The sequence below is a fragment of the Octodon degus genome, unplaced genomic scaffold, assembly GCF_000260255.1.
Source record: "Octodon degus isolate 3935 unplaced genomic scaffold, OctDeg1.0 scaffold00005, whole genome shotgun sequence".
In the NCBI taxonomy this organism is placed as follows: domain Eukaryota; kingdom Metazoa; phylum Chordata; class Mammalia; order Rodentia; family Octodontidae; genus Octodon; species Octodon degus.
This window is the reverse complement of record NW_004524581.1, coordinates 26,699,253-26,723,645: the sequence shown is the minus strand read 5'-3', so window position 1 is coordinate 26,723,645 and position 24,393 is coordinate 26,699,253. Positions and strand designations below refer to the sequence as shown.

Genomic DNA, 24,393 nt, shown 5'->3' with positions numbered 1-24,393 from the left:
TAAATAAACGCCTTCCACATGGGCGGATCAACCACTGTTCCTCCCCAGGTCTTATTTTCTTTCCATCCCTAAATTGAGGCTTCAGATTAGGATCTGCCCCTCACAAGCATGGCGGCGCCCTTCAACAACATGGCGACCACACATAGCTCCGCCTCCCGCGGTCTCGAGAGCCAATGAAAGAGAAGCACGGAGATCTGCGCGTGCGTGGTGCGACTCGAGGGGGCGTGTCCAGCGAGGACCAGGGGGCTCCCGGCAAGCAACATGACTAAAAAGAAGCGGGAGAATCTGGGCGTCGCTCAAGAGGTGAGGGGAGGTGCGGAGGCCGGTTACCTTCTACCGGCTGCGGGGTACCGGGACCACAGGGTTGGAGGGAGGAAGGGTGAGGGAGGACGCGAGGCGACGCGGGCTTGGTGGAAGGACGTGAGGAGGGGCGGCCCCCGTCGGGGAGCGGAAGTGAGGGTCGCTGCGGGAGCTCGAGGTTGGAAGCCGGGGGATGCGGGCGGGTCCCCCTGGAGGAGACGCGGCACGCTCGTGAGGGGACCCCACTGGGAGGGACCTCGAAGTGGGAGGACCGGAAGGGAGCCTTGTAAGCGGGGCGTAACCCATAGGGGCGGCGGCGGGGGGGAGGCTTAATTAGCCCTGAGATGGGAACTTTTTCCGTTGTGGTCCCAGAGTTTGAGGATGGGACACGGCCTTGAGAGGGCGCCTGTAGAGAGAGAAGCAGCGCATGGCCTGGCGTGGTGGCGCAGGCCTGCAATCTCAGCACTCGGGAGGCCGAGGCAGGGGGTTCGCGAGTTCAAGACCAGCCTGGGCTACAAAATGATCTCAAGGCCAGCCAGAGCTGCACGGTGAGACTGTCTCAGAAAGATAAGAAGAAAAGTAATGTGCTCGTGCACACCGAGTAACTGCTGTCTGCAATTTTGGCTCGTGTTCCCTGTTAATTCTCCCTGCAAGCCCGCGAGATGGGTGCAAATGAGAAACTGGTTTCAAATTGAGCCCAGGTTGGAGCAGTAGAGGCGATGGAGCCCAAAGGAGCACCCAGGTGTCTTCCCGAGGTGCGCCTGCTTCCCGTCCCAGAAGTTGTGGGGTGCAGGCTGTTGGGCTTCTTCCTGCTCCCCAGTTCTGTGAGTCTCGGACAGTTTCAAAACCGATTACTACCACAGTTTCAATAATTAATACATTGCATATTGCCTCTTGAAAGGGAGAGTTGACGTCTTCCCCTAGCCCAAGCCCAGGCTATTCAGTACAGGATGGATGTACCTTGTAAAAGGACTCTGTATTTTAAACAAGCCACACTTGTGTGGGTACAAGGGTTTTTTTTTTTTTTTTTTTCCTGCTTCTTTTCTTTTTATACAAGCTCTCAATAGGCAGTTCGGACTAGTAGCGATCCTCCTGTCTCAGCCTCCCCAGCGCTGCGATTACAGGTGTGCACCACCATGCCTGGTGCCGGGCTGGCAGAGCATGCAGTACTGGGGATCGAACTCAGGACTTTGTGCTTGCCAGGGAGGTGCTTAAGCTCCTGAGCTGTCCCCTCAGCCCACGCAAGGGGATTTAGTGGCGCCCTTTGGGAAATATTCATGCCTATGGTCGAGGAAAGTTTTTGGAAATCTCCCAAAAGACAGTAAGCTTTTGGAATGGTGAAGGGGGTAGCACCGGGGAATAGGAAAGGCACAGACTTTACAGCCTGTGTTAGGGCACCGGCTGCTACAACAGAGAAACCCCCAAATTCAAGTGTCTTCAAGTACTGGGCTTAGTGGCCCATGCCTATCATCCCAGCACTCAAGAAGCTGAGGCTGAGAGTTTGAGACCAACTCAAGCCTACACAACAAGTTCAAGGCCAGCCTGAAATACTACATAGCAAGACTTTGTCTCAGAAAAGAACATGAAAGTTTATCTGGTGTGGTGGTACAGGCCTGTAATCCCATAAAGCCTCTTGGAGACTGAGGCATGATGATTGTAAGTTTGAGCCCACTGTGGGTGACTTAGCAAGATTCTGTCTTTAAAAATGAATGGCTGGGGGCTGAGGAGATAGCTCAGTAGAGTAAGCGCTTGCCCGGCAAGTGCAAGGGCCTGAGTTCAATCCCCGGTACCACAAAAAAAGAAAAAAAGAAAAGAATGGTGGCAGTTGTAGCTCAATGTGGACACCTGTGGTTGAATCCCTAGTATTGAAAACAAACAAGCAAAAATGAAGGTTTGTCGTCTGGCACTTTGGGGCAAGGTTCCACAGACCTGTGTGTAAAGAGTGAGCTGATATAAATATTTTAGGCTTCATGGGCCGTACGTCTGTGTTAGAACAATAGCTGATTCTTCCGATTCATAGATTTCCTGTTTACAAATATACCTCCTAGCTAACATGTATTTGTAGCCCTAGTTTGGGATCTGCAGTGGTTTGGGGGGGCTTGGGGTTTTTTAGCGGGGCTGGTACCTGAGATCAAATTCAGAACCTTGTGTCGGCCAGGTAGGTGCTTGCAGTGTTGTGCAGTCATCCATGGGCTAAAACAAAGAAGCAGGAACAAATGGAGTCCCCCAGGACCCACACTTACAGGTGAAGTTGTACAAGCAGTGCTCTCCCTTCCTGTGTGAGCTGTTACACTGTAAACAAATGTCCTTTGTAGGGTCTGTTTAGTGTCTTGTGTTTTGGTTTATTTTGCTTTTCTGTGTGCTTCCTACTGTTAATTCTGCTGTCTTAGGTGGCCCCCAAGCATAGCGCTGAAATGTTAGTGTTGCTAAATGCAAGAAAGCTTTGAAGTGACTTAGAAAATAGATTTTTTCAGATAAACTGTGTGTGTGTGTGTGTGTGTGTGTGTGTGTGTTACTGGGGCTTGGACCCAGGGCCTTTGCACTGAGCTACATCTCCAGCCTTTTTATATTTTATTTTGAGACAGGGTCTTGCAGTTCTTGTTTCCCAGGTTGAATTTGAACTTGAACTTGGAATTGTTCTGCCTCAGCCTCCCAGAGTTCTGGGAATACAGGCATTCTCTGGCTAAATAAACTGGTTTTTTTTAGGTGTGACATAACTGCAGACTATAAGACGCTGTCGGTCAAGGGTTTAGCTTTAAGGAACCAACTATATTAGCTAAGATTTTTTTAATGAAACACACATAAGACAAGGTTTTAGGTGGCTCAGTTGGTGAAAAATTGTGACCAGAGGCTCATGGGAACCTAACCTGTTAAGTGTTTAGTGATCTAATGGTCGTATCAATTTTATAGAACATAAACACCCTGGGTCACTCGATATTGCACTCAGCCATGGCACTGGATAATGAGTGTCCCCGGTAAAATATTATTTACAAAAACAGGCAGTAGACCAGGTTGGGCCCACAGGTTTGTCAAGACCTGGTCTAGAATAATGGAGAGTCTGGGAGGGGACCTACCATCTTAAGGGTCCTGGACCCAAACTGCCTTCTCTTTTTTATTTTTATTGATATGGGGTCTTGCTACATAGTTCAGACTTGTAGTGATCCTTCTGTCTCAGCCTCCCTAGTGCTGGGATTACAGGCGTGTGCCATCATGCCCGGTTTTGGCTTGGTGGGCCCAGGGCAGGACCTTCACAGCATGTAGTACCAGGATTGAATCTAGGTCTTTGTGCTTATGCCACTGAGCTATCACCCCAGCCCCCAAACTGCCCAATTTCCAGTGGCATAAACGAAGAAGCAGGACTCCTCCTAGCTGCAGGGAGCCTGGGAAATGTCAGAGGCCGCGTAGCCTGGCCAGCGGCAGTTCCATGACTGGGGTGTGGTGTGTCGTGCACCTTGCGGTCTCCACCGCAGGTTGCACCCCACTTCCTACCGTGGTTGTGAGGATTAAATGAGCCCACAGTGTCCAGTGCCTGGCACAGGCTGGGTTCTTTCTTACCCAGCCTTCTGAGCCCTCTCACATGCTCTGCCATGGCTGAGTCAGTCACCTTGTGTGGGGTAAGGACATTAAACTTCGTCTGTGACAAAGGGATCTGGCTGGCGTGCCAGCGGTGCACACCTGTAATCCCAGCACTCAAGGCTGCAGCTGGAGGCCTGCGGGAGTTTGAGGGCAGCCTGGGCTACCTGGGGGACCCTGCCTCCAAAAGCAGAAGCCAGCAAACACGAAGGACTTGCACTTCATCAGAAACTTCACTCGTAAGCCCACAGCCGCCTTTTGTTTGGCCGACGTCGATTGTTAGAGCTGGTGAGTTGGCTGAGGCATGTTTTATCTGAGGGCAGGTTCCCCTTTTTTTTTAGAGAAACATGTTTATGCTACAGGGTACGTATATGCACACAGATATTTTAAAACATGCGTAAGTGTGCAGGTTTATAAACCAAGCCACACAGCCTCTGCCGTCTTGCCGTCTGGTACTTTCTGCTTGATGTTCATGGCTTTGAGGGTGGAAGTGTGTGCGAGGAGAAGCCTGGCACCACTAGCTCCTGCCCCGCTCCCGTCGCCCCAGAGGCCTAAGCGTCAAGTGCGCCCTGGTGCGTAGTAGCAGCAGACACTGCCCTCTTATTAAAAGTGGTGTGCGCAGAGCCAATGAAGTGGTGATTTAATCAGAACTGTTTGTTAATCTGACGAGTGCAGCGGAACCCCATGAGTTTGTGATCACGGTAGTGAAGCAATTACCTGGCAGGCAGCACCCACCCTGGGGTGGGCCGAGGCCCACTGGGGCCCTCCTAGCCACTCCTCATGGCTCGTTTTTGAGGCCTTTTACTCTGACTCTTTGCCGCCCCACAGTATCTCAAGAGTTGTAAAGTGCTGGCTGTGAGTTTTAGCTTCTGAGAGCTTATTTTGAATAACAAGAGAAAATTATAGTTCACATAAGAAATTACTGGCCCTGGTACTGATTTTAAAGTTCTTTCTCTCTCTCTCTCTGTCTCTGTCTCTCTCTCTCTCTCTCAATCTCTCTCTGTCTCTCTCTCTCTGTCTCTGTCTGTCTCTGTCTCTGTTTCTCTCTCTGTCTCTGTCTCTGTCTCTGTCTCTGTCTGTCTCTGTCTCTGTCTGTCTCTGTCTCTGTCTATCTCTCTCTCTCTCTCTCTGTCTGTCTCTGTCTCTGTCTCTGTCTCTGTCTCTGTCTCTCATGCTGGGGATGGAACCCAGGGCCTTGTCCTTGCAAGGCAAGAGCTGATTTTAATGTTGTAAAGGAGGAGGAGGAAAGGAAGGTATTTGAGTCTAAACTGATAAGATTTGAGCTGATGTAAAAATTACTTTTTAAATCTGTGAGAATAATAGCCTCTGACTTGGTCACTGTTGTATTTGCTCCGGTCGTGAGAGTGTCTGGTCTAGTGTCACTAGATGTGGCTGTCTGACCTAGTGTCATCACACCGTTCATTGCCTGGTCTTAACAGATGGGTGCTATCTCAGACATCTCAGAAGGTTTACAAACACCTATCAGTTTGGAAAGCTTTTGACTGCAACAGACAGAAAACTGACCTCAGTGACTTAAGCAAATAGAATATTTTTAGGTGGGTGGCTGCTGGCATTGGTTCAAAAGTTTAGCTGTGTCAGAGCTAGGATTTCTTCATTTTCTTAACTCTTTCCTTGTGATCACAGGACAGCTACCACAGTTCCAGGCATTGTGTTCAACTTTAAGTCAGGAAGGAGAAAAGAAAGGCAACTGTTTGTCCCTTTTATCAGCAAAGCTTAAGGTCGGTCTCTCAGGAGTCTCCCAGCTGATTTCATTGGCCAGAACTGCCTTATGACCTGCCCTAGCTGCACCTGCCATTCCTTTCTGGCTTGCCCAGTGGAGAGAGCAGAAGAGGATGGGCTGGGTTTCAGCACAGCTTGGCAAATGAACAGCATCTGCTGAAGGAGCAAACGCTAATGGGGGGTTGTTTAAAATTCACCACTGTCCCTACCAGACAGAGGTGGTAGGCTACAGGGAGAAAGCGGCCTAGGCCAGCATGAAGGGTACCCTGACACTTGTCATTGTTTAAAACAGGGAGGACACAATGGGACAGTCTCGACCATTTGAGGAGACAGCTAACTTTCTGACACAAGGGCAGGAAGAAGCGTGGTGACCACCAGGAAATGGCCACTGACGTATCCTGGGTGGCAGGCGAGGGTGGCAGAAGGGATTGCCTGAACTTTCCCCCTGGCCATCCAGGCACAGGGAGTGGGGACAAGTGGCTGAGGGCTGAGCCTGTTCAGGGACCACTGCCCATTAAATGAGCCTCACCTGCTGTGGGGCAGAGTGACAGGTCACCACTGGGCAGGTGACTTCTCCCGATGGCCTGTGCCTGGCTCCGCTCTACTTGACGGGGTCAGGAGACTGAAACCTCATTACCTCACACGGCTGGATGTCAGTGTGCGTGGAGTGGCTGTTTGCCAGCATCTTAATTAATGAATTCATAAGGCGCGGGGCGGATGCCAGTTCTTGAGAAGTGCTTTGAGCCTTTCAGCAATGAAGAAGCTTTTGCTAATTTATCCAAAAATATATATTGGGGAAAAGAAAACAAACCCCAGACAGCACTTCAGCCCAACGACAGCTCCCGACTCTGTGCAAGGACACTGCAGACCCAGTGGCCTCATCTCCGGGCCACACCTTGGAGTTCTGTGGCTTCCAGGAGACCCTTAGCCTTTGGCCCAGGGCATGTGAGGTTCCAGGGAAACAGTGAGTCCCTCAGTGGCTCTGTTACCCTGAGAACTGGTCACTGACTGGAAAATGGCAAGGCCTGTCCATGTCTACCTCACCTGGAGGGAAACACTTCACACTGGGGTGGAGGTTCACTTCCTGTTGACAGTGAGCCCTGAGTCCCCTCCTGTCAGCTGTGATTCGGAGGCTTTGCTCCTTACCCGGAAAATTGAGGCCCCTGACTCCAGCGTGTCTTGGCTGTGTTTCTGAGGCCCCACGTGGAAGGCCCAGGCTATTACCATGGACCGCCTGGGCAGGTGCCCTGGCTCCTGTGCCTGTTATAAGTAAACGCCTGCAGCCTCCCAACATTGACAGTGGGTTTCTGGAAACCGAGTTGCCAGGCTGCAGGGTAATAGCTGATGCCACTCCAGGCCGAAACTGAGCTTGACCTTGGTACCCTTGCGGAAGGAAGGGCTTGTCAGGCCAGCTGGGCCCCCGCCTCCTTCCTGGCTGGGGCTGGGGGTGGTGTGACCCTGACCGTGGGCGGAGAAGAGATCAGGATGAGGACAGACTGATGCTGGCTTCTGGCCTGCCCTAGATGTCACTGCAGAGCCCTGCAGGGCCCTCCCACCAAGAGCTTCTGTTGTGTCCTGCCCAAGGTCATTCAGGTAGAGGCCCGCGGAGTGTAGAAGTACTTAGTCCTGGGTGTGGCCAGCTGCTCCTGAAAACCTTTGCAGTTCCCATGAGAAAGTTTGCAGGGGCTTGCTGTGGTGGTGGGGCGCCTGAGCTCCCAAACCTGGAGTGTGCTCCTTCTGAATGGGAACAGGCTCCTCCTGCAGGGACAGCCGGCTGCACTGTACACACAGCACAGCCTACCCCAGAACCCAACCAGAGCTGGTGTTTCTGTGCATTCTAGCTGTGCCCCTGAGCCTGTGTGACCCTGGACAAGTTACTTGATTCTGTGGGGCCTAGTCTCCCATTTGTAAAATGCCGTACTGGTGACAGGACCAGCTTGCCCAGCCTCAAACCTTCCGTGTGCTCATGTGTAAAGGGGCTGCAGCTGCTGCTGTTATGTTGTGCAGACTTGGTTTCTGGAGGCTGCTCTGACTTGCTGTGTCACCCAGACACGTGAGGTCCCATGTTCTGTATTAGTCCACAGCAGTCTGTGACCCTGCCTGATGGGGGCAAACCTGTGCCACTTACTAACCAGAAGCCCCTGGGAGTAAGGGCCCCGTGCACAGGAAGAGTTCTTCCTGGACTGGAAAACACCGGGCCATTTGGCCCCCGCTGCGGCTTGCTGGGGCTGACCTGAGCTCCCTCCTCGCTGCCCAGATGCTGGGTGTGACCGGTGGTCAGCCACCTCAGGGGGAGTCCGCCCATGCCAGCCTTTGGCCCGAGCTGGTGAGCAGAGTAGAAGCCACATGCAAGCCGTGTGGCCCACAGGCCGCCTGACCCCTGTGCCCAGCTGCCGTTTATCTGCGAGCCGGTGGTACAAGGTTCCATCTGCACTGAGGCCGCTTTCAGGCTCTGATTCCTGCAGGCTCTGTGCTCCTGAAAAGATGCCTCTCGGGGATTTCAGGCGAATTTTACAATTTCTCTTAACACAGTGGCTTTATGGTATATAGGGCCCCAGGGAGAAGTCCCTAAAGCTGTGAGAGCAAGGTGGTGTTCCCCAAACAGGCAGCACAGAGGGGCCCTGCTTATTTGGCCTGAGGCTGCCGAGCTTCAGAGCCACAGGGCAAGGAAGGCTTGGGCAGCCTCCAGGAAGCCAGGCTTCCTGCCCTGTGTCTGGGAAGCCTCCTTTCCCTGGCACCTGCTAGCAGCCGCTCCAGCCTGCTCAGCCAGGGCCTGTAGATGTCCTCGGAGGAGGCGCCCTTCCCTGCCCCGCCCCTCCTGTCTGGGTAGAGGTCGCAGCTCAGCAGCAGGGCATGCTGCGGTTCTCCACCCCCACGCCCTACTTAGTCTGCCTTGATTTCCCTGCCCTTTTCTCCTCCCATGGGCAAGGCCTGCCCATTGCTGGCCTCTGGCTCAAGATTGTGCTCAGCCACTCGCATCGTGGTGTTCCAAGGAATACAGGACACCCAGGAAGTCCTCATCTGCACAGGTACAGAGGCACCATCGGCTCGCAGAGGGCGCCCACGCTGCCGCCTGTACTCCCTGGGGCCCCGTGTCCTCTGGTGACTGCAGCCCCACCTCACCTGCTGGCTCAGTGACTTGGAGGCCAAGCTCTTTCCCTTGTAGTGACTGCCCCTGGCTTCCGAGTGTGTCGCTGGCCATCGGGCCACGCACTCTGCCCGCACAGTGCCTCAACAAGGCTGCTCTTGGCTGTTTCTGCCCTGCCTGTGACAGTCATGGAAGCAGTGCTGCTTCCTTTAGCTTCCAGTAAGTTCCAGCATATGAGCCGCTGTGGGCTGCTTTGCAGCCTGCCAGACAGAAGTCCCAGCAGGCAGTAGAGCCTTCAGAGTGGCCCCTCCCTGCTGTGGAGCCTTGCAGCCCCCTTGGCTGGGCCTGGTCGCTTGACTTCCTGTGCCGGCTCCCAGCACCCTGGGCAGCGGGCCTCTGCTTTCCGTTGGCAGGTCTTTGGCCCTCAGTGGAGCCTGCACTGCCCGGGACACTGCTCAAACCTTTGGCCTCAGTCTCCTCCAGGCCTGGCCTTGCCCTGTGGCCCTGGCCCACTCCTGGGCAGGACCACAGAGGTTCCTAGCGTGCCATGTCCCGAGTAACTGGAGCTGCTGTCCCTTGGGCCCATGCCCTGGTTCCTCCAGAGAGGAAGGAATGGCAGATGCAGGCCTCTGCCACCTCCTGTCCCGGCTTTGCACCTTGTCTCCTCTTGCCATCCTTTATTCAGCCTTTTTGTTTTTCTTTTTTTTTTAATTTTTATTAAATTTAATATACTTGGTACAGGGTCTCTACACAGCTCCTACAGGTGATCCTCCTGCTTTCAGCCTCCCAGCGCTGGGATTACAGGCGTGTGCCACCATGTCTGGTATCTGGTCTCAGTGGCTGGCTCAGTGTGCCCAGGGGTGGAGCGGAGCCAGCACTGCATGTGGTGTTGGTGATTGAACCCTGGTCCCTGGTTCCTGGTCCATGTGCTTGCCTAAGCAAGCACTTAGTCTGCTGAGCTATCTCACTGGTTCTACTCAGCCTTTTTTATTCCCTAAAGATCCAGCAAAACCACTGCAGTAACAACAGGAGACACTTGCTGAACTCCTCCTCGTGAGGCAGTGTTCCGAGCCCCTGTACCATCACATCATCCTCGTAACAGCTCTCTGAGCTGTGAACCATGGTTATCTGTACTTCACCTGAGTCTGCTAAGGAGCAGGCTCTGAAACTCACCAGTCACTTGGAAGTGAGTGACAGCCAGGGCCCCAATTCCAGCCCACGTGCCTACCACCAGCCGTAGGCAGCGCAACTTCAGGCTTCTGGGCACCCCATCTGCTGACTGCCAGGCAGCTCTGACTCTTATGTTACTAGAACCTTTGTGGCATCCTAGTCCTCACCTCCACGTCTTCTGGACCTGGCATCTCGCTGCCTTCAGCCTGGTGGCAGGGAGGATGCTGACCTGGGCCACAGTGTGTGAAATCCATGTGCATAGAGTTGGGGGCAGACTGAAGAGCTATCCAGGGGCAGCCTCGCCCAGCCTGTTTTCTGGATGCTCTCCCCCTTTTTGAGCCCCCCCACTGGCCCAGCCCCCTTGCATATCCTGCTGCTGACGTCCCTCCCACCTGCCCAGGCCACATAGCTGCCACTGCCAGGTGTGGGCCACCTTCCTGAGCCAAACCCAGGCCTGGGACCCTGCAGTGCCACCCTTGAGAGGGGTCTGTGGCCAGCCTCATGCAGCCTGCAGCCTGCAGCCAGGTGGGAGGGGTGAGGGGGGATATAATAAAAGGGACTTGCTATTTAGAAAGGAATCAGAGAGCTGTCAGCAGGGCATAAATACTCATGGAGGGAGGTTAGAACTTGAGTCCTTAAAACCTTGATTTGTGTTCACTCGTTCAACCCTCATTAAAAGTGGCAAATGAAAGCAGGGGCTATTCAGTGGCTCTGCAAATAAATGGTCCTTGTGCAGATAAAGGCCCCCACCAGCTCTTCAGGCGCTGTCCCAGGCACAATGGCAGATTGGTTTGGCCACTTGTGGTTTGCCAGACTTTCGCTTACCGTGACTTCCTGGCCTTGGTCTGGAACAATTACCACCAGTTTGGGTACCTGGTAGCTTTCCCAGGGATGTCTTTGGGGCAGAACCCCCTCCCCAACCTTCTCCCTCCCCAGAAGGACTTGCTAAGATTGCGCTGTGTAGCCTGCCAAGTGCCTGGTTCCTATGCCTATTTCCTCCCGGCTCTGGGCACAAGAGGAGGGTTCCAGACTGCAATTGCCACATGAGACAGCCACTTGTCCCAGAGCCTCAGAGACACCCTCCTGAGCAGGCCAGGCCGGTGGGCACAGAGAGGGGTTGTGGTGTAATCCTAGGAGCTGCAGATTCTGGCCTTGGTGGCCAGGGCACAGGCCCAAGTGAAATGGGTCAGCCCGTGGTCAGGTATGACCTGTGGGCTGCCACTTGGCACCATTGTGAAGCTCAGCTCAGGACCCAGCGAGGAGGATCCTGAGAGGACTGGTGGCTTTGCCAGAGGAGGAGTGTGTCCAGCCTCGGGCAGCAGAGATGGCCTTGGGGAGGAGGTAGAGTGTCAAATGAAGCTTTATTTGGAGTCCTGCTTGGGTTTCTTTGCTGTGGGGTAGAAGCAGCAGGTCTCATGGGCTGGGGCTGGGGAGATGGCTCAGTAGAATAAGCGCTTCCCTGGCAAGCCTAAGGGCCTAAGTTCAATCCCTGGTTCCACCAAAGGAAAAAAAAAAAAAAAAGACTCTGGACTGTGCTCAGTGGAGGGCTGAAAGTGTGATAGCCAGGAGCATTGGTGTGAGCTGTTCTCTCCCCAGACCTGGCCCCAGCGTGCCTTTCCCTGCTGGACAGCTAGCTGCAAGAAGGCTCGCCCCATTTCCTGGCTGGGATCACCCAGGCCAAGCCTCCCTCTGGGTCCCTGCTGGCAGGGATCACCCAGGCCAAGCCTCCCTCTGGGTCCCTGCTGGCAGGGAACTGGCCTATCAGCAGGCTCTGTAGTTCTGCCTCCCTCAGGGCCCCTCAGGCAAGGGTTGTAGTTTTGTTTGGACCAGGCCTCAAGAAGAGAGGGAGTGGCAGGGGCCCAGACTTTCTGGACACCCGTCCCCCGGAGCAGGGCTCCTGACTGCAGGGTCAGCTGCAGGAAGGAACGAGTGGAGAACTGGCTGGGACCTCGAAGCAGAGGGCGCTGCTCTGACTGATCAGAAGTCACCCAGCGGGGCAGCCTGGCTGCCCATGTGTGAGCCAGAGGTGGAGGTCGCATGGCGATGGATTCCTACATGCAAGGCCAAACACAGGCTCAGACCACTGGGCAGGGAGCATTACAGAATGCTTTCCCTCCACTCGGACATTTCCCTGAGAAAACAGCTCTGAAACTATTAAAAACAAATGAAGGGGCCGGGCAGATGGCTCAGTGGAATAAGTACTTCCCTAGCAAATGCAAGGGTCTGAGTTCAATCCCCGGTTCCAAAAAATAAAAATAATAAAAAATAAAAACAAATAAAGAAGATCCTTTTTGCAGCCTTCCTTTCAAGAGCTTAGCTATTTTACCACACAACTTACAGCTATCTTGATGATGGGCAATGTTTTTGCCCAAGAACCAAGTCAAAAAGAAATACAAGTGGTTTTAAGTTGCTTTTCTTAATTTTTATTGAATCTCTATTGTTAAACTTAGACTGCACTGGTGTCAGTGAGGAAAGTTCCTCCTCCTCTGGCCCTGGTGGTCCCCCGAGCGTGAAGTGCTGCTCCAGCCTCATTACCTCACAGGAGGTGCCTGCCATGTCCAGCGCTCTGTGGGCCCCGCTGTCAGTGTGCCAACAAGGGGCCTGCACCTCCACCCCCACCTGTGCTGGTGAGAGGCGGGGACAGCTCTGAGAGCTGTTTCCAGGGGCTCAGGCTGCAGCATACGGTGGAGAAAGGACAGTAAAACAGGCCCGTGGGGAGGGCAAGCCTGGCCCCTCCCCAGTAGACTCACGCGTGGGCTGCACTGCAGCACCTGCCCCCAGAAGTGCCCAAGCTTGCCGGGACTGTGTGTTTCAGATCGATGGGCTGGAGGAGAAGCTGTCCCAGTGCCGGCGGGACCTGGAGGCTGTGAGCTGCCGGCTCCACAGGGCAGAGCTGAGCCCCGAGGACAGGTAACACCCGTGCCCCAGCATCTGTCCAGGGCCCCCAAGTGAATGAGACCTTTGTTCCTGTCCGTTAATACCTAAGCCCTTGTCCCCTCCCCCTGGTGGGACCCGAGAAGGACCTGTGCTTTAAAATGCCTTCCCCTTCCCCCCCCCCCCCCAGGAAGTCTCTGGAGGAGGAGAGGAACAGCCTAATGAACAGAGCTTCCAACTATGGTAAATTCCCTTCGGTTACCTGTGGGGACCTGTCACCCCTGAGGCTGAGAGGGTCAGACAGCTGGAGAGATGATGGAACCGTGGGGAGCAAGGCAGTTCTTTCAGCAATCCAGCAGCCTGGGAGCATTCCCAGTGCTTCTGTGTCCCAGGGGACTGCCTCAGATGGCTATCTTCTCTAGGGTGATGGGGTGTAGCCATGCTGGTCCACTCAGACCTCAGACATTGATTCCCCCCTCCCCCAATTGGGGAACCTCCTGGTGAGATTAGGCAGACATAAGACAGCCCTTGAGTGGAAGGGCTCCCATCTGTGGAGCTCTGCCGCCACCTTCTGGGCACTTGGCACAGCCAGGGAGAGCCCTGGCATCAGTCACCCGCTGAGGTCAGGAGAGACTGTCAGCAGGGACTCTGCAGGTTCCCTTTCATTCTCCAGGGGACAGAAGGACCATTGGGTTTCTTTCTTTCTTTTTTGTACTAGGGATTGAACTCGGGACCTTGCACTTGCCAGCCAGGCACTTATTCCACTAAACTATCTCCCTGGCCCAGAAGGCCATTGGGAATCAGCACATGGGTCTAGCCTCTGGCACGCCCATCCCTCATGGGTCGGGCATCAGGTTTCATCCAGAGTTGGTGTCACCATTCATTTCAGCACTGTACATCACATGGCTGGCCAGTGGCAGGGCTGGCTTTTCTAGACTTAAAACTGACCACGTGGTGCAGACTGCAGCTCTTAGCACCCTGAGTTCCTGAGAGCAGGGCAGCTGGCAGAAACATAGGGGAGCCAGGCCAGGGCAGGGCAGGGGATGCACCCAGTGATGTCACACCACAAAGCTTGACACAGCCAGCCTCACCCTGAACTGCATCTGAAGAGAATGGCTGAGCAGCACTGGGGGACTTTTATAAAGATGCCAAAACCTGGAGCTGACAGGATGTGAGAGTCTGGACAGGCTGAGGTCACTTGTGCCTTCAGTGACGTGCGTTGTGCAGGAAAGTGGAAGCAGTAGAGGGACTGGCCGACCTGTCAACGCCCCTCACCCTTTTGCCTCCAGAGAAGGAGCTGAAGTTGCTTCGGCAGGAGAACCAGAAGAACATGCTGCTCTCGGTGGCCATCTTTCTCCTCCTGGCCCTGCTGTACGCACACTGGACCATGTGAGTCGGGTTCTTCCGGACCAAGTGGGCCCTCGAAGCCTTCCGAGCACCATGCACACTTGGGCGTTCAGCTGAGTCCCCGTGGCCTGGGCCCAGGTTTTGGAAGGAGGGTGCTGGCTCTCCCTCAGCCTGAGCAACAGGCAATAAAGAACATCAGGCCACCATCCACTGAGCTGAGTAAATGTCATGGTCCAGTTGTAGCTCAGGGCAGCAGGGTGGGCAATGAGGGCTGGAGAAGAGATTCTGAAGTTTGAGGTGTGCCGTTCAGAAGGGAAGATAGGCAGCCACTGTACCATCTTCTACCCCTACTGAACACACCATATAATTATGGCAGAAAAATGCTGCCTGCGCAAGGGCCACTTGGGTCTTGAAGTGGTCGGCTGTAGGTCTCCCGGGAGTGTGGAGTTCATCCATCTCCTGGCGGTGTCAGGCAGGCGGAGGCCTGGAATGCGTGGGCAGCAGGGGCCTCGGTAATGACCAGACAGACTGATGGTGACAGTGGCCAGTAAATCAGGCGGGGTTCGCGGTGAGGGGCAGGCTGAGCAGAGGGAGTGGAGGCTAGAGCTAATGGAGACCTCACCCAGACTCCACTTCCGGCAAGAGGCTGGAGGGCAGAGGCACGGGCACCACTCGCCAGCAGTGACAAGGTGCAAGCCTGCAGATGGGCAGATGTCAAAGAGGCCCTTGGGGCCGGGGAACAGCAGTAGCGCCTGGTGGGGGGCTGGCAGGTCCCAGCAGGGGCAGCACAGCCTCCTCTCCCTCCAGACCCTGTCTGGTGCCACTAATTGGTCTGCCGCCTCTTATTTTAGTCACGTAGACTGGTCCTGGGTTGTCACAGTGCCACCATGTGAGCTGTGTGATTTATGTAGGAGAGGAAAGGTGCTGCCCCACCCCCCGGGGCTGTGTTTATTCATTCCCCATCCCTGCTAACTGCGGCCCTGGCCCTGAGTCCCGATTGCTAGCAGCAGCATGGGTTTGTTCTGACTGAACAAATGCTCTCTTGCTCAAGAGAGCTCTCTCTCCACCTCTGCCCCAAGCCAGACCACAAAGCACTGAGCCACACAGGCATTAAAAATATGTTTATCTTTAATGAACCAAGATTCTGCAGGACACATGGAGGAGCCCAGAGCTGGGTGAAATCCAGCCTCTCTGCCTGGGCATCCGCTGGTGGAGTCCATCCAACCTCCAGGGAGCCTCGGGCCCTGCTCCATGGAAACTAGACTGGCACAGGGCTGGGGCCTAGGGATCCGGGGGGCATCTGGGAAAGGTATTTCCTGTTAAAAACCACCTGGGGGCCCTCGCCTCCCCGAGCTGTGGCCCTGCTCTCCTCCTGTCTTTGTGCCTATAAGATATAGAAAACGCAGCAGCCACTGGGGCACGGGCCCAGAAGCAGTACAGAGCAACTCCGCTCAAAACAGCAGCGGCCTATACAGCTGCCCCAGGATGGACACCACTCAAAACTCAAGGTGCCCTCTGCCACCATGATGGTCACTGCTTCAAAGCAAGAGGAAAGGCAGGCCTTGAAGGCCACTCCCTGTCCTCCTTGACCTGCCCAACTTTTAGATTAAAAGTGACCCAGGAAGGCTCCACAGTCACAGCCGGTGCCAAAGACAGCTCTGAGCCCAAGGGGTGTCAGGTCCACCCTCGTCTGTCCTGGCCTGCCAGGACCGTCAGGGCTGGGCTGGGCTGGGCTGGGCTGCAGGAAAGGGAGTGAACGGAAGCGGAGACCAAGTCTTCTCCAGCTTGGCATCAACACAGCAAATGCAAAACTGACTTGTACAACAGCTGCTCCTGGCCAGAAACCACAGGGGCCTGGGCTCCCTGGGCAGTGCCAAGCTCCAGAAAGCTAGTATGCAGGAGTCCCAAGAGAACTGGCAGCACCCAGAGCCCTCTACTCTGTCCTGTCCTCTGGGCACTGACCTCAAACCCGCCTGGGGAGCAGGCGGCATGGGAATCTATGTGTCCTCCGAAGGCCCCGCCTGCAACCCCTGGCTTGGTGCTCCCCAGTCCCTTCACAGAGGCAGAAGGAACCTGCCCAGCGAGCCCTGGCCTGGGAGAGGTAGGGCAGTGGGCGGGAGCATCCCAGCGGGGCTCAGTGGCTGTGCATGTGGATGAAGGACAGGACATCCTCCTTGGACAGCTTGTCCAGGTCCTGCGGCTTCTGGGAGTCATGCAAACGGATGCCATCTCCCCACTCCCAGAAGAGCCGGCTAAAGTAGCAGACGCTAGGGAGGAAGAGAGGGAGAGGAGCTGTCAGCAGGCACCCAGAGGTCCCTGTGCTTCCCAGAAGCAGCTTTTCCCAGCAACAGCTGCTGTGCTCATCACACCCATCCAGGTCATGCAGTGACTGATGCTCCGGTCCTGGTTCCTGCCTGTACCTTTCTAGTACAACTGTGTTAGTGGGGTAAGGAACCAAGGGGTTGTGACCAATTTAGGCACGTTAGGGCTGCTGTCAGAACCCATGACCATCAATCTGGCAAATGGATGCTGGGTCCTTGAATCCCAAGGGTTGGGCCTATGGCTCTTTGGCCAGCAGCCACACATCTGCCCTGTGTGCCGGTGAGCAGTCAGTCTTGGGTGGACAGGCAGAGCGTGGAGAGCAGGGCTACTCACTGGAACGGGGCGATGGAGTCTGGGGGGATGTTAAACGTAGACTCCCTGGTCTTCCTGTTGTAGAAAAACTTCCTCTTGACACTTTTGCTGAAGCCCATGGTCCATGGCTCTAATGGAAGGAAGATAGCTGGCACTCGGCAGGACACGGCTCCCACCACTGTCCCCGAGGGGCTCTTGGAGGGTGACTAAGAGGTAACCCTTAACAGCCCTGCGGCTGTCCTCCAGGGGTGACGGACAGAGGGCAGGCCCTCTGCATCTGCTGCTGCTGGAGCACTATCTGTACTCACTCCCCTCTCTGCCCCAGTCTATCCCAGGCCCACAAAGAACAGGAAAGGCTCATAGAACATCGAGCCCTAAGAAACAGTAGAGCAATGCCAGCCAGAGGCAACTCCATAGCTGAGAGGGTGGGGCTAGGCCAGTCACTCTAGCCAGGGAAAGGGTGTGACAAGGAAGTCACTGTCACCCACCATTCAGTGTCCTGACGATGTACAGGCCTGTGGGCACAAAGTGCCGGTCATCCCGCCCTGTGTAGCTGAGCCTTGGGGTGCCACTGGAGCCCTTGATGATCTTCATTTCCAGCCTGATTCCCCCGCAGCAGTGTGCAAGCGGGCAGCGTGTAACACACAGAGGGCCCCGTGACATTAGTCTGGGGCTACGCCAAAGCCACCCCAACAACATTCCCACCCTCTGACACAAGAAATGGAGGCACACATTTAGTCTGGGTTGGAGGTGGTGCTAGGGTTAGAATATAGGCTCTGAACCGCCAACCACGCAGGGGAGTGACAGGTGACCCTACTGTGCTCCTGCTACTTGGTGGGGCTCCAGAGTGACAGCAGGAAGGCCAAGATGGGTGTTGGTGGGTCTTCACTCACCCCATGGCTGCCCACACCTGACAGCAGCTGCACAGTGGGCTGGAAGCTGTCCTGCCCCACTGAGCCTGGGCCTGTGGGCGCCTACCACCCCTCCAGGCTCAACCCCACACTGGCAGCTGGGATTTACAGCATTTCCAGCCGCTTTGCACCCTGCCTCTAGCAGGGTAGTTGTAACCGTTACAGAACCCATATTTCTGCCTGACACGCCACTCAACTTGCCTCCAGGGGGGCCCTGAGTCAGCTCCCAGCTGCTGCCCCTGGGCCCAGTTCCCATGTCTGCACTGCGCTGGTGTCACTCACCTGAGAAAGATCTTCTCTACCTCCTCTAGCCTGTATACCTCCTTCACCCTGCAGGGATAGGGACAAGGGGACAGTGGCTGGGAAGTAGCTGGCAGGCACAAGCTGGCCTAACCTCTGCCTGGGCCTTCCCACAACAAGCAGCCCAGAGAGGTGGCGGCCAGGTGCTGTGGCCTGCACGGTTCTCAGCAGACAGCCCATGGCCTGGGGCTGCCTACGTGGACGGAGGCCTTCTGCAACAGCTACTAGTAGTTATGGGGGTGCCAACCCTCCACTTCTGGGCCCAGATGGCCTCCAGAGCCGCAACTGCAGAAGGTACTCAGGGACTCAGCAAGCAGACCACACGCAGCGGAGCTAACTGCCTTCTAGGGCCTGGTTGCAGAAGCCTCAGCGCAGATGAGTACTTCCTGTGACACTAGAAAGTGCACTTCAGTACTGGATCTGAGTAACAGCATCTACATGAAGACGACTCTGCTACAATAGTCACCTCCAGCACCATGGAGCAAAGCGGAGGGAGCCCTCTGTAACATCTGGGCCTGATCCCCAACCCTGGCTGGCCCCAAGCTGAGGGCCCCATTCCTTCAACTCTGCTTGGCTTCATACTCAAATTCCTCTAGAACTCAGTGGCCTTTTCTTACCTGCACAATATAAAAAAGGCTAAGTGACAGCTTAGTGACACCCAAAGTGTCCGCACTCTGAGGAAGCACATGCAGCATCCTGAACAAGCCCACCCTGCCCCCCAGGAATGGGTCTGTGGTCTACTGCTGGGCCAGGCAGCGGAGGCTGACACCCCAGCCAGGATCACCTCCTCAGCACCTGCAAGCCAGCCACTTTCCAAGGGCAGTCTACACCAAGCCACCCTCCCTGTACAGAGGCAGTAACAGTGACAGAAGGGAGCCACCACAGGGACACAAGAGGAAGATGAGAGGCTCACCTGATGGGATTCATGTCGGGCCGGCTGGGCTTGGAAACGGCTTTCACAAACTTCTCAGCAAGCTGAATCCTGTAATGAGAACAGCATATCAGAGGCCAGAGCTGCCCTCAAGGCAGCACCTGTGGCCCAGACAGCACCCTGCGGTGTCTGCTCAGCATCCTGGCCTCATCTCCCAAAGGGCACCACCACCAGGGCATCTCTCAATCACCTCCACTCGAGCATCACGCAGCAGTGTCACACGTGTCTACCAGATCGGGACCCCGACTCACGCGCCAGCCCTAGCTATGTTTCTCATCACCCTTCCCTTTCCACCAGAGTCTCCTCTGTCTTCCACTTGTGGTGGGGCAGAGTGGGCTGGAATCTGATAACGAAGGTCCAAGCCCCTGGCCCAGTCACACCCACACCCACACCCTCGCCTGGGCCCAGGCCCCACCGCTGGTTGAAATGCTGGTCCCGGACATCATTGCCATTCAGCACGAGGACATCAAGGATGTGGATGGCGCTGATCTTCCGCTGGGCCTTCCCCTGTAAGAAGAGTGCTGTGACCCTGCCCACAGTGGCACATGGCCTCTGTTCTACCCAGGAAAGTGGTGCTCAGCACCAATAGTCTTGCTGTCTCCCTTCAACAATTTCCAGAACCACAGTGGTCCGGATGCCTGAGCGGGGCAGGATCTGCAGCACTTGCACTTGCGAGTGAGGGCCCCATGCCTCTCGCCTGAGGGCACAGCCCCTCTGCCTTCTCTCCTTATGGCTATCCTGAGATGACAGTAGCTCAGGGCAGCTGCTCAGGGACAGTCCTTCCTGCTTCCCAGTCTGGGCCCTGTCCTCCACACGCAGTAAGCCTGGCCCTCAAGCCATAAGAATGAACTGCTGACCTCCCCTTTCAGCTCGTACACGATCTCCACGGACAGCAGTGTGTCCCGGGGCAGCTCTGTCTTCAGGTCCAGCTTGACCCAGCGGTCTGACTGGCGGCCGTCCCACGTATAGATCTGGGACTTCTGCGGAGGAAGAGGGGCTTGGGTCTCTCAAGGGCTTTGGGGCTGGTAGCACCAGGCTGATGGGCCAGAAGGGCCTGGGCCTGCTGCTTGGGAATAGGCTCAGGGTGCCCCTCAAATGACCCGAGCCAGTGACAGGGTCCTCAGGGTAACTCTAGGGGAGGGGTGAAGGACGAGTCAGTAAAGGAGAAAAGGTGCAAGAGGACAAGAAAGTGACAGAACGCAGGACAGCAAGGTAGGTGGAGCAGCGGGCAGGAAAGGCAACAGCTTTACCCACGTAGGAAGGTGCAGGCAGAGCTGGCCAGGCTTTCCCACAGCACCAGGGGCGGTGAGGGTGGGGGAGAGGGGCCTTGTAAGACAGCAAGTGGCTCCAGCCTGAGGGCCAGTGGACCATGCTGCCAGCCCACACCCGGAGAAAAGCCGCTGTGTTCCCATCAGCAGTGCAGGGTTGAAGGAGGATACACCAGAAACAGAAGAATAACAGCACACTCAGGAGCCCAGGATTAAAGGAAACCGTTTCCAGAAACCCTTGGGCCCAGACCTACCCCCATGCCGAGGAGGAACTTCTGCTGGCTGCCAGACACCATGCAGCGGTAGTCCAGCACGGGCCGGATCTTCTCCAGGGTTTTGGCAGTAAGCAGGGTGGGCTTGTAGCTGAAGACATCGATCTCGGCACCCTAAAGCCATGAGCAGAGGACATGCTGCTGGGCCAGGAAGGCGCCAGCCCTCAGGAGAGACCAGGGACAGGGAGCACCTGTGCCCAGGCACACACACCCCTGCACTACCTCGCCATGCACTAAACGGGATCAGCTCACACTTCAGGACCCAGTAGGTGAGACTGGGAAAGGGAAGGGCACTGCCCTGAAGCACACACTGTCGTGCGGAGGCACTGAGATGTTTCCAGGACATAAGAGCTGCTCCTTTCCTACACAGCAAGAATGGCATCTCCGCAGCTGGTGGAGAGCAGGCAGGTGACCTCGTCCACCCATTCGGAAAATACACGATACTTTTCTAGGTCTATCTTAGACCTCATTGTGTAATCCCAACCCCCACCAACCAGCTCAGCTGCCCACAACGCAGGCCAATTTGAATGAAGCCCTAGAAAAGCCAGGGTTTCGGCAGCAGGAAAAGCAGACAGAAGAAATCAGGCGCAGCTCAAACAGGAGCTGGGCCGTGGTTAGGTCACCTACCACAGCCCCCAGGCGACTCCCCGCCTGTGACTGTCCAGAACAGACTCCTACACCAGACTGTGGGGGGCAGGCGCTCTGGGGATGCGCACATCTCAGAGCAAGAGCCCTGTCAGCTGCTGGCCCCAGATTGTCACACCTGTACCCCACGTTCCACCTGTGGCTGCTGCACCCCAGCCCTCAGGGCCTGCGGTGGTGCCTGCCAGGCAGGTGGGCCCCAGCGTCACTGTCCACCACACCGCGAGCAAGGCTCTTCCTTTCATGTCTACCCCAGGTCCCACGTCTACCTGGATCAGCTCGAAGAACTTAGACTTTGGGTCTGAAGAAGAAGGAGCAACTCGAGCCTGGTCCGGAATCTGGAATGAGGTAACAAAGAGCTGTGATTTTCAGGCCCTGGGGACCACAGCTACAGGGGCGGGGGACACAGAGTGGACAGGGAAGAAGACAGCATGAGAGGAGGCTGACGCCTGTCAGGCCACATCCTTTAATCTGGGCTCTGTGATCCATGTGGCTACACAGGGCCAGCAGCAGCAGAATAAAACCATCTGCTGCTCATCCCTGTCCTTTCTGACCCAGCTTTGGGGTCAGACAGGGCACCCTAAGATGCCCATCTCTTCGAGCTCCTGTTGGGGCCGCCAGCTGCAGAGCTCACCTCCCAGAGCCGCAGGCACTCCTTCCGGATCTCCGCCTGCCGGGGCTCGCTCAGGGTCCTGGGGAGACAAAGCCGGCGGGGATTAAAACCTCTGAGGCAGTGCTGCCCCACGCGCCCAGTCTTCTCCTACCATCCCAGCTGGTGAGGAGGGGCCTGCAAGAACACGCGCACACTGGCACCACCCAGCCGGCTCTGGTCAGGTCTCCCAAGACAGGCCAAGTCTGGGAGGGCGAGGCCCCACCCTAGGCTGCCCACAGCAGCCCACAGCAGAGGAGGGGGACACGACGCTTGCAAGTGAGACAGGGTGGGATGGGGCTAGTCAAGGCCCCCCTGTACTGGCACACTCTGGAGTCGGGGCAGTACTCACATGTCCTGAACGAAGGCGTGGATTTTGGCCAGTGCTTTGATCTGCAGGCTACAGTGGCTGGAAAGAAAGCATGCGATCACCGAAGGGCTCCACCAGGAACCCGCACAGGGCCAGGATGGCTGGGCGGATTAACGCGGCTGCTTAGGCAGACTGGGCCTGGATTCGACCCAGCCTGCCGCGCCGGCCCTGGCCCCGCCCTGGCTCCGCCCCCCGGGGTGCCCTGAGGTGAGATTGAGAATGGGCGCAGTGGAGCACTCCTGTAATCCCAGCGTGCGGGAGGCAGAAAAGCCGGAAGGCTCACTACAAGTTCGATCTTTGTAGTGAGAACCTATTCTAAATACATTAAAAAACAACAACAGCGCAGGGACAACAGCACAGTGGAGTTCAGCAGCGCACTGGCATCTGCGCAGGAGCGCAGCGCTGAGGGAGACCTGCGCAGGCCTGAGACCTCAGGGCACCTCCCAAGACTATTGTGGGCGGAGCAAAAGCGAGTCAGCCACTCAGATCCAAGTCCCAAGTCCCACCTGAGGGAAGGTGCTCATCGCCCGCCCCACGGAGGCCCTAAGTAGTGGCAAACAGCACAGCCCTGGCCAGTTCAACTAGGGGCCAGGCTGACAACCCAGCCCCACTGCAGCCACTCGTGGCCTTGGTTCTTATCCACACAACATCTGCCATGTCATTAACAAACCATCAGGTGTGTGATATGGCCAGACATGTGGCCCTTGGCAAGAAGAGTCTAAAAGCAAGACCCAGAGAGGACCTGAATGTGGGAGTTCTCTGACGGGACCTTTAAAATGACTGACAAACATGTTCAGTGACCTGGTGGTCCTGGGCGTGGTGGAGCACCTCTGTGGTCCCAGGACCTGAGGAAGGAGGATCACAAGTTTGAGCTAGCCTGGGCAACTCAAAGAGCTCCTGCCTCAAAATTAAGTTTAAAAAAATAATAATTGAGCTAGTGATATGGCTCAATGGGCTAAATCTCCAAAAACAGCACACACAAAGAACTGGGTGAAAAGGCAGGCAGCATACATAGAGGGGATGGAGAATTTCAGTGGTGTAGAAACTATTTTTAAAAGGCAAATACAAATTCCAGACATGAAACATCTTAGCCAGGAACAACTGTTTTGATGGGCTAATCAGCAAGCTGAACACAGGAAGGGAAAGAACCTGTGAACTTGAGCACGGTCAGCTCGACAGAAACCCAAACTTTTTTAAAAAGAAAGAAAATAATGGAAAATAAAATATGAAACATCTGAGGTTTGTGAGACCAAAACAAACTGAGTATAAATATAAGTGGAGTTTCAGAAACAGGAAAGAATAGAACAAAAATACACTGACTGACAAGACATGGCCGAGCAACTTTTCAAAACTGATGAATACAATCAATTTGCAGATCCAAGGTCAGTGCCCTCCAGCAGAAAACAAAGAAAACCAACATGAAAGTGTATCGGGGTCAACCCGCTGAAAAGATAAGGGGAAATACTCAAAGCGGCCAGATGGAAACACAGGCCAGGCAGGGAAGCTGTCCAGGCGGCTGCCTCTCATCAGAAAGCAGGAGGCAGGGAACGCAGTACCCCTGCGCTGACGGCAAGAGCCGCCTCACACCCCGCATCTGGTGCAAACAGCCTCGGGAAGTCTAAGGGAAGGGAATACATTTTCAAACAGCTGAAAGCTGAAGGAATGAGTCTCTGGCAGACGCAGGCCGAAAGCAATTCTTTTGGCTGGAAGGAAATGATTGCAGAGAGAAACCGCTTTCCAGGAAGAAACGAACAGCAGAGAAGGTAAATTCGCCAGCAAACAGCAAGAACACTTTTAAACAATTATGTGTATGTGTATGTGTATGTGTATCTTTCAATCTCTTTTAGAAAGCAAAAACTGTCTAAAGTAAAAGCAATATAAAGTAGAATTTATATAAAACAACACAAGGCAGGAGCATCACAGCACGTGTGCTGCCCTGAGGTCCTTAACGCTTTGGCACATCCTTAGAAGGCCGACTATCATAAATTAGCGATGCACATTCTAATCTAGCGTTTAAACTAAAACATAAAGAGACATAAACATATTTTTTTTTAAAAGAAAGGAAAAGAGCTGCGGTTGAGGGTATCATTTACTGGCACAGTGCCTGCCTGGTAAGCACAGTGAGTTCAATTCCTGGTATCAACCCCCACAAAAAAAAAAAAAAAAAAAAAAAAAAAAAAAAAAAAAAATAAAAGAGAAAGAAAAAACTATAAAGATACTAAATTATTATCCCTGAAAGAGGAAGGAAGGGGTCAGAGGAACAAAGGACAGACAGGATAAACAAAAACCAAGCTAAGGGATTTAAACTCCAACATCAACAGCTC

General features: G+C 54.9%; 2 protein-coding genes across 2 annotated transcripts in view; one reads left to right on the top strand and one right to left on the bottom strand.

The window, feature by feature from the left end:
• The first annotated feature begins 232 nt into the window (after window positions 1–232).
• On the top strand, window positions 233–21,392 carry Ccdc167 (coiled-coil domain containing 167). Its single transcript, XM_023720299.1, has 5 exons — window positions 233–303; window positions 12,687–12,781; window positions 12,936–12,988; window positions 14,035–14,134; window positions 21,307–21,392. Exons 1-5 carry the CDS (start codon window positions 262–264, stop codon window positions 21,353–21,355), a joined length of 339 nt encoding a protein of 112 aa, XP_023576067.1. The 5' UTR covers window positions 233–261; the 3' UTR covers window positions 21,356–21,392.
• Window positions 15,203–24,393, bottom strand: part of Cmtr1 (cap methyltransferase 1) — a 51,535-nt gene continuing 42,344 nt past the window's right edge. Inside the window, exons 14-24 of the mRNA XM_004624442.2 lie at window positions 22,052–22,108; window positions 21,685–21,742; window positions 21,320–21,388; window positions 20,391–20,522; window positions 19,726–19,848; window positions 19,284–19,375; window positions 18,851–18,919; window positions 17,920–17,967; window positions 17,215–17,327; window positions 16,748–16,856; window positions 15,203–16,359 (exon numbers count right to left, since the gene is read on the bottom strand). Coding sequence (XP_004624499.1) covers window positions 16,227–16,359; window positions 16,748–16,856; window positions 17,215–17,327; window positions 17,920–17,967; window positions 18,851–18,919; window positions 19,284–19,375; window positions 19,726–19,848; window positions 20,391–20,522; window positions 21,320–21,388; window positions 21,685–21,742; window positions 22,052–22,108 — 1,003 coding nt within the window. The 3' untranslated portion in view covers window positions 15,203–16,226. The remainder of the gene's footprint in view (window positions 16,360–16,747; window positions 16,857–17,214; window positions 17,328–17,919; window positions 17,968–18,850; window positions 18,920–19,283; window positions 19,376–19,725; window positions 19,849–20,390; window positions 20,523–21,319; window positions 21,389–21,684; window positions 21,743–22,051; window positions 22,109–24,393) is intronic.

Coding starts and splice junctions, on each gene's coding strand:
- Ccdc167 (XM_023720299.1), top strand. CDS start 262: ATGACTAAAAAGAAGCGGGAGAATCTGGGCGTCGCTCAAGAG. Junction 304..12,686: donor ATCTGGGCGTCGCTCAAGAG/GTGAGGGGAGGT, acceptor TGTGTGTTTCAG/ATCGATGGGCTGGAGGAGAA. Junction 12,782..12,935: donor GAGCTGAGCCCCGAGGACAG/GTAACACCCGTG, acceptor CCCCCCCCCCAG/GAAGTCTCTGGAGGAGGAGA.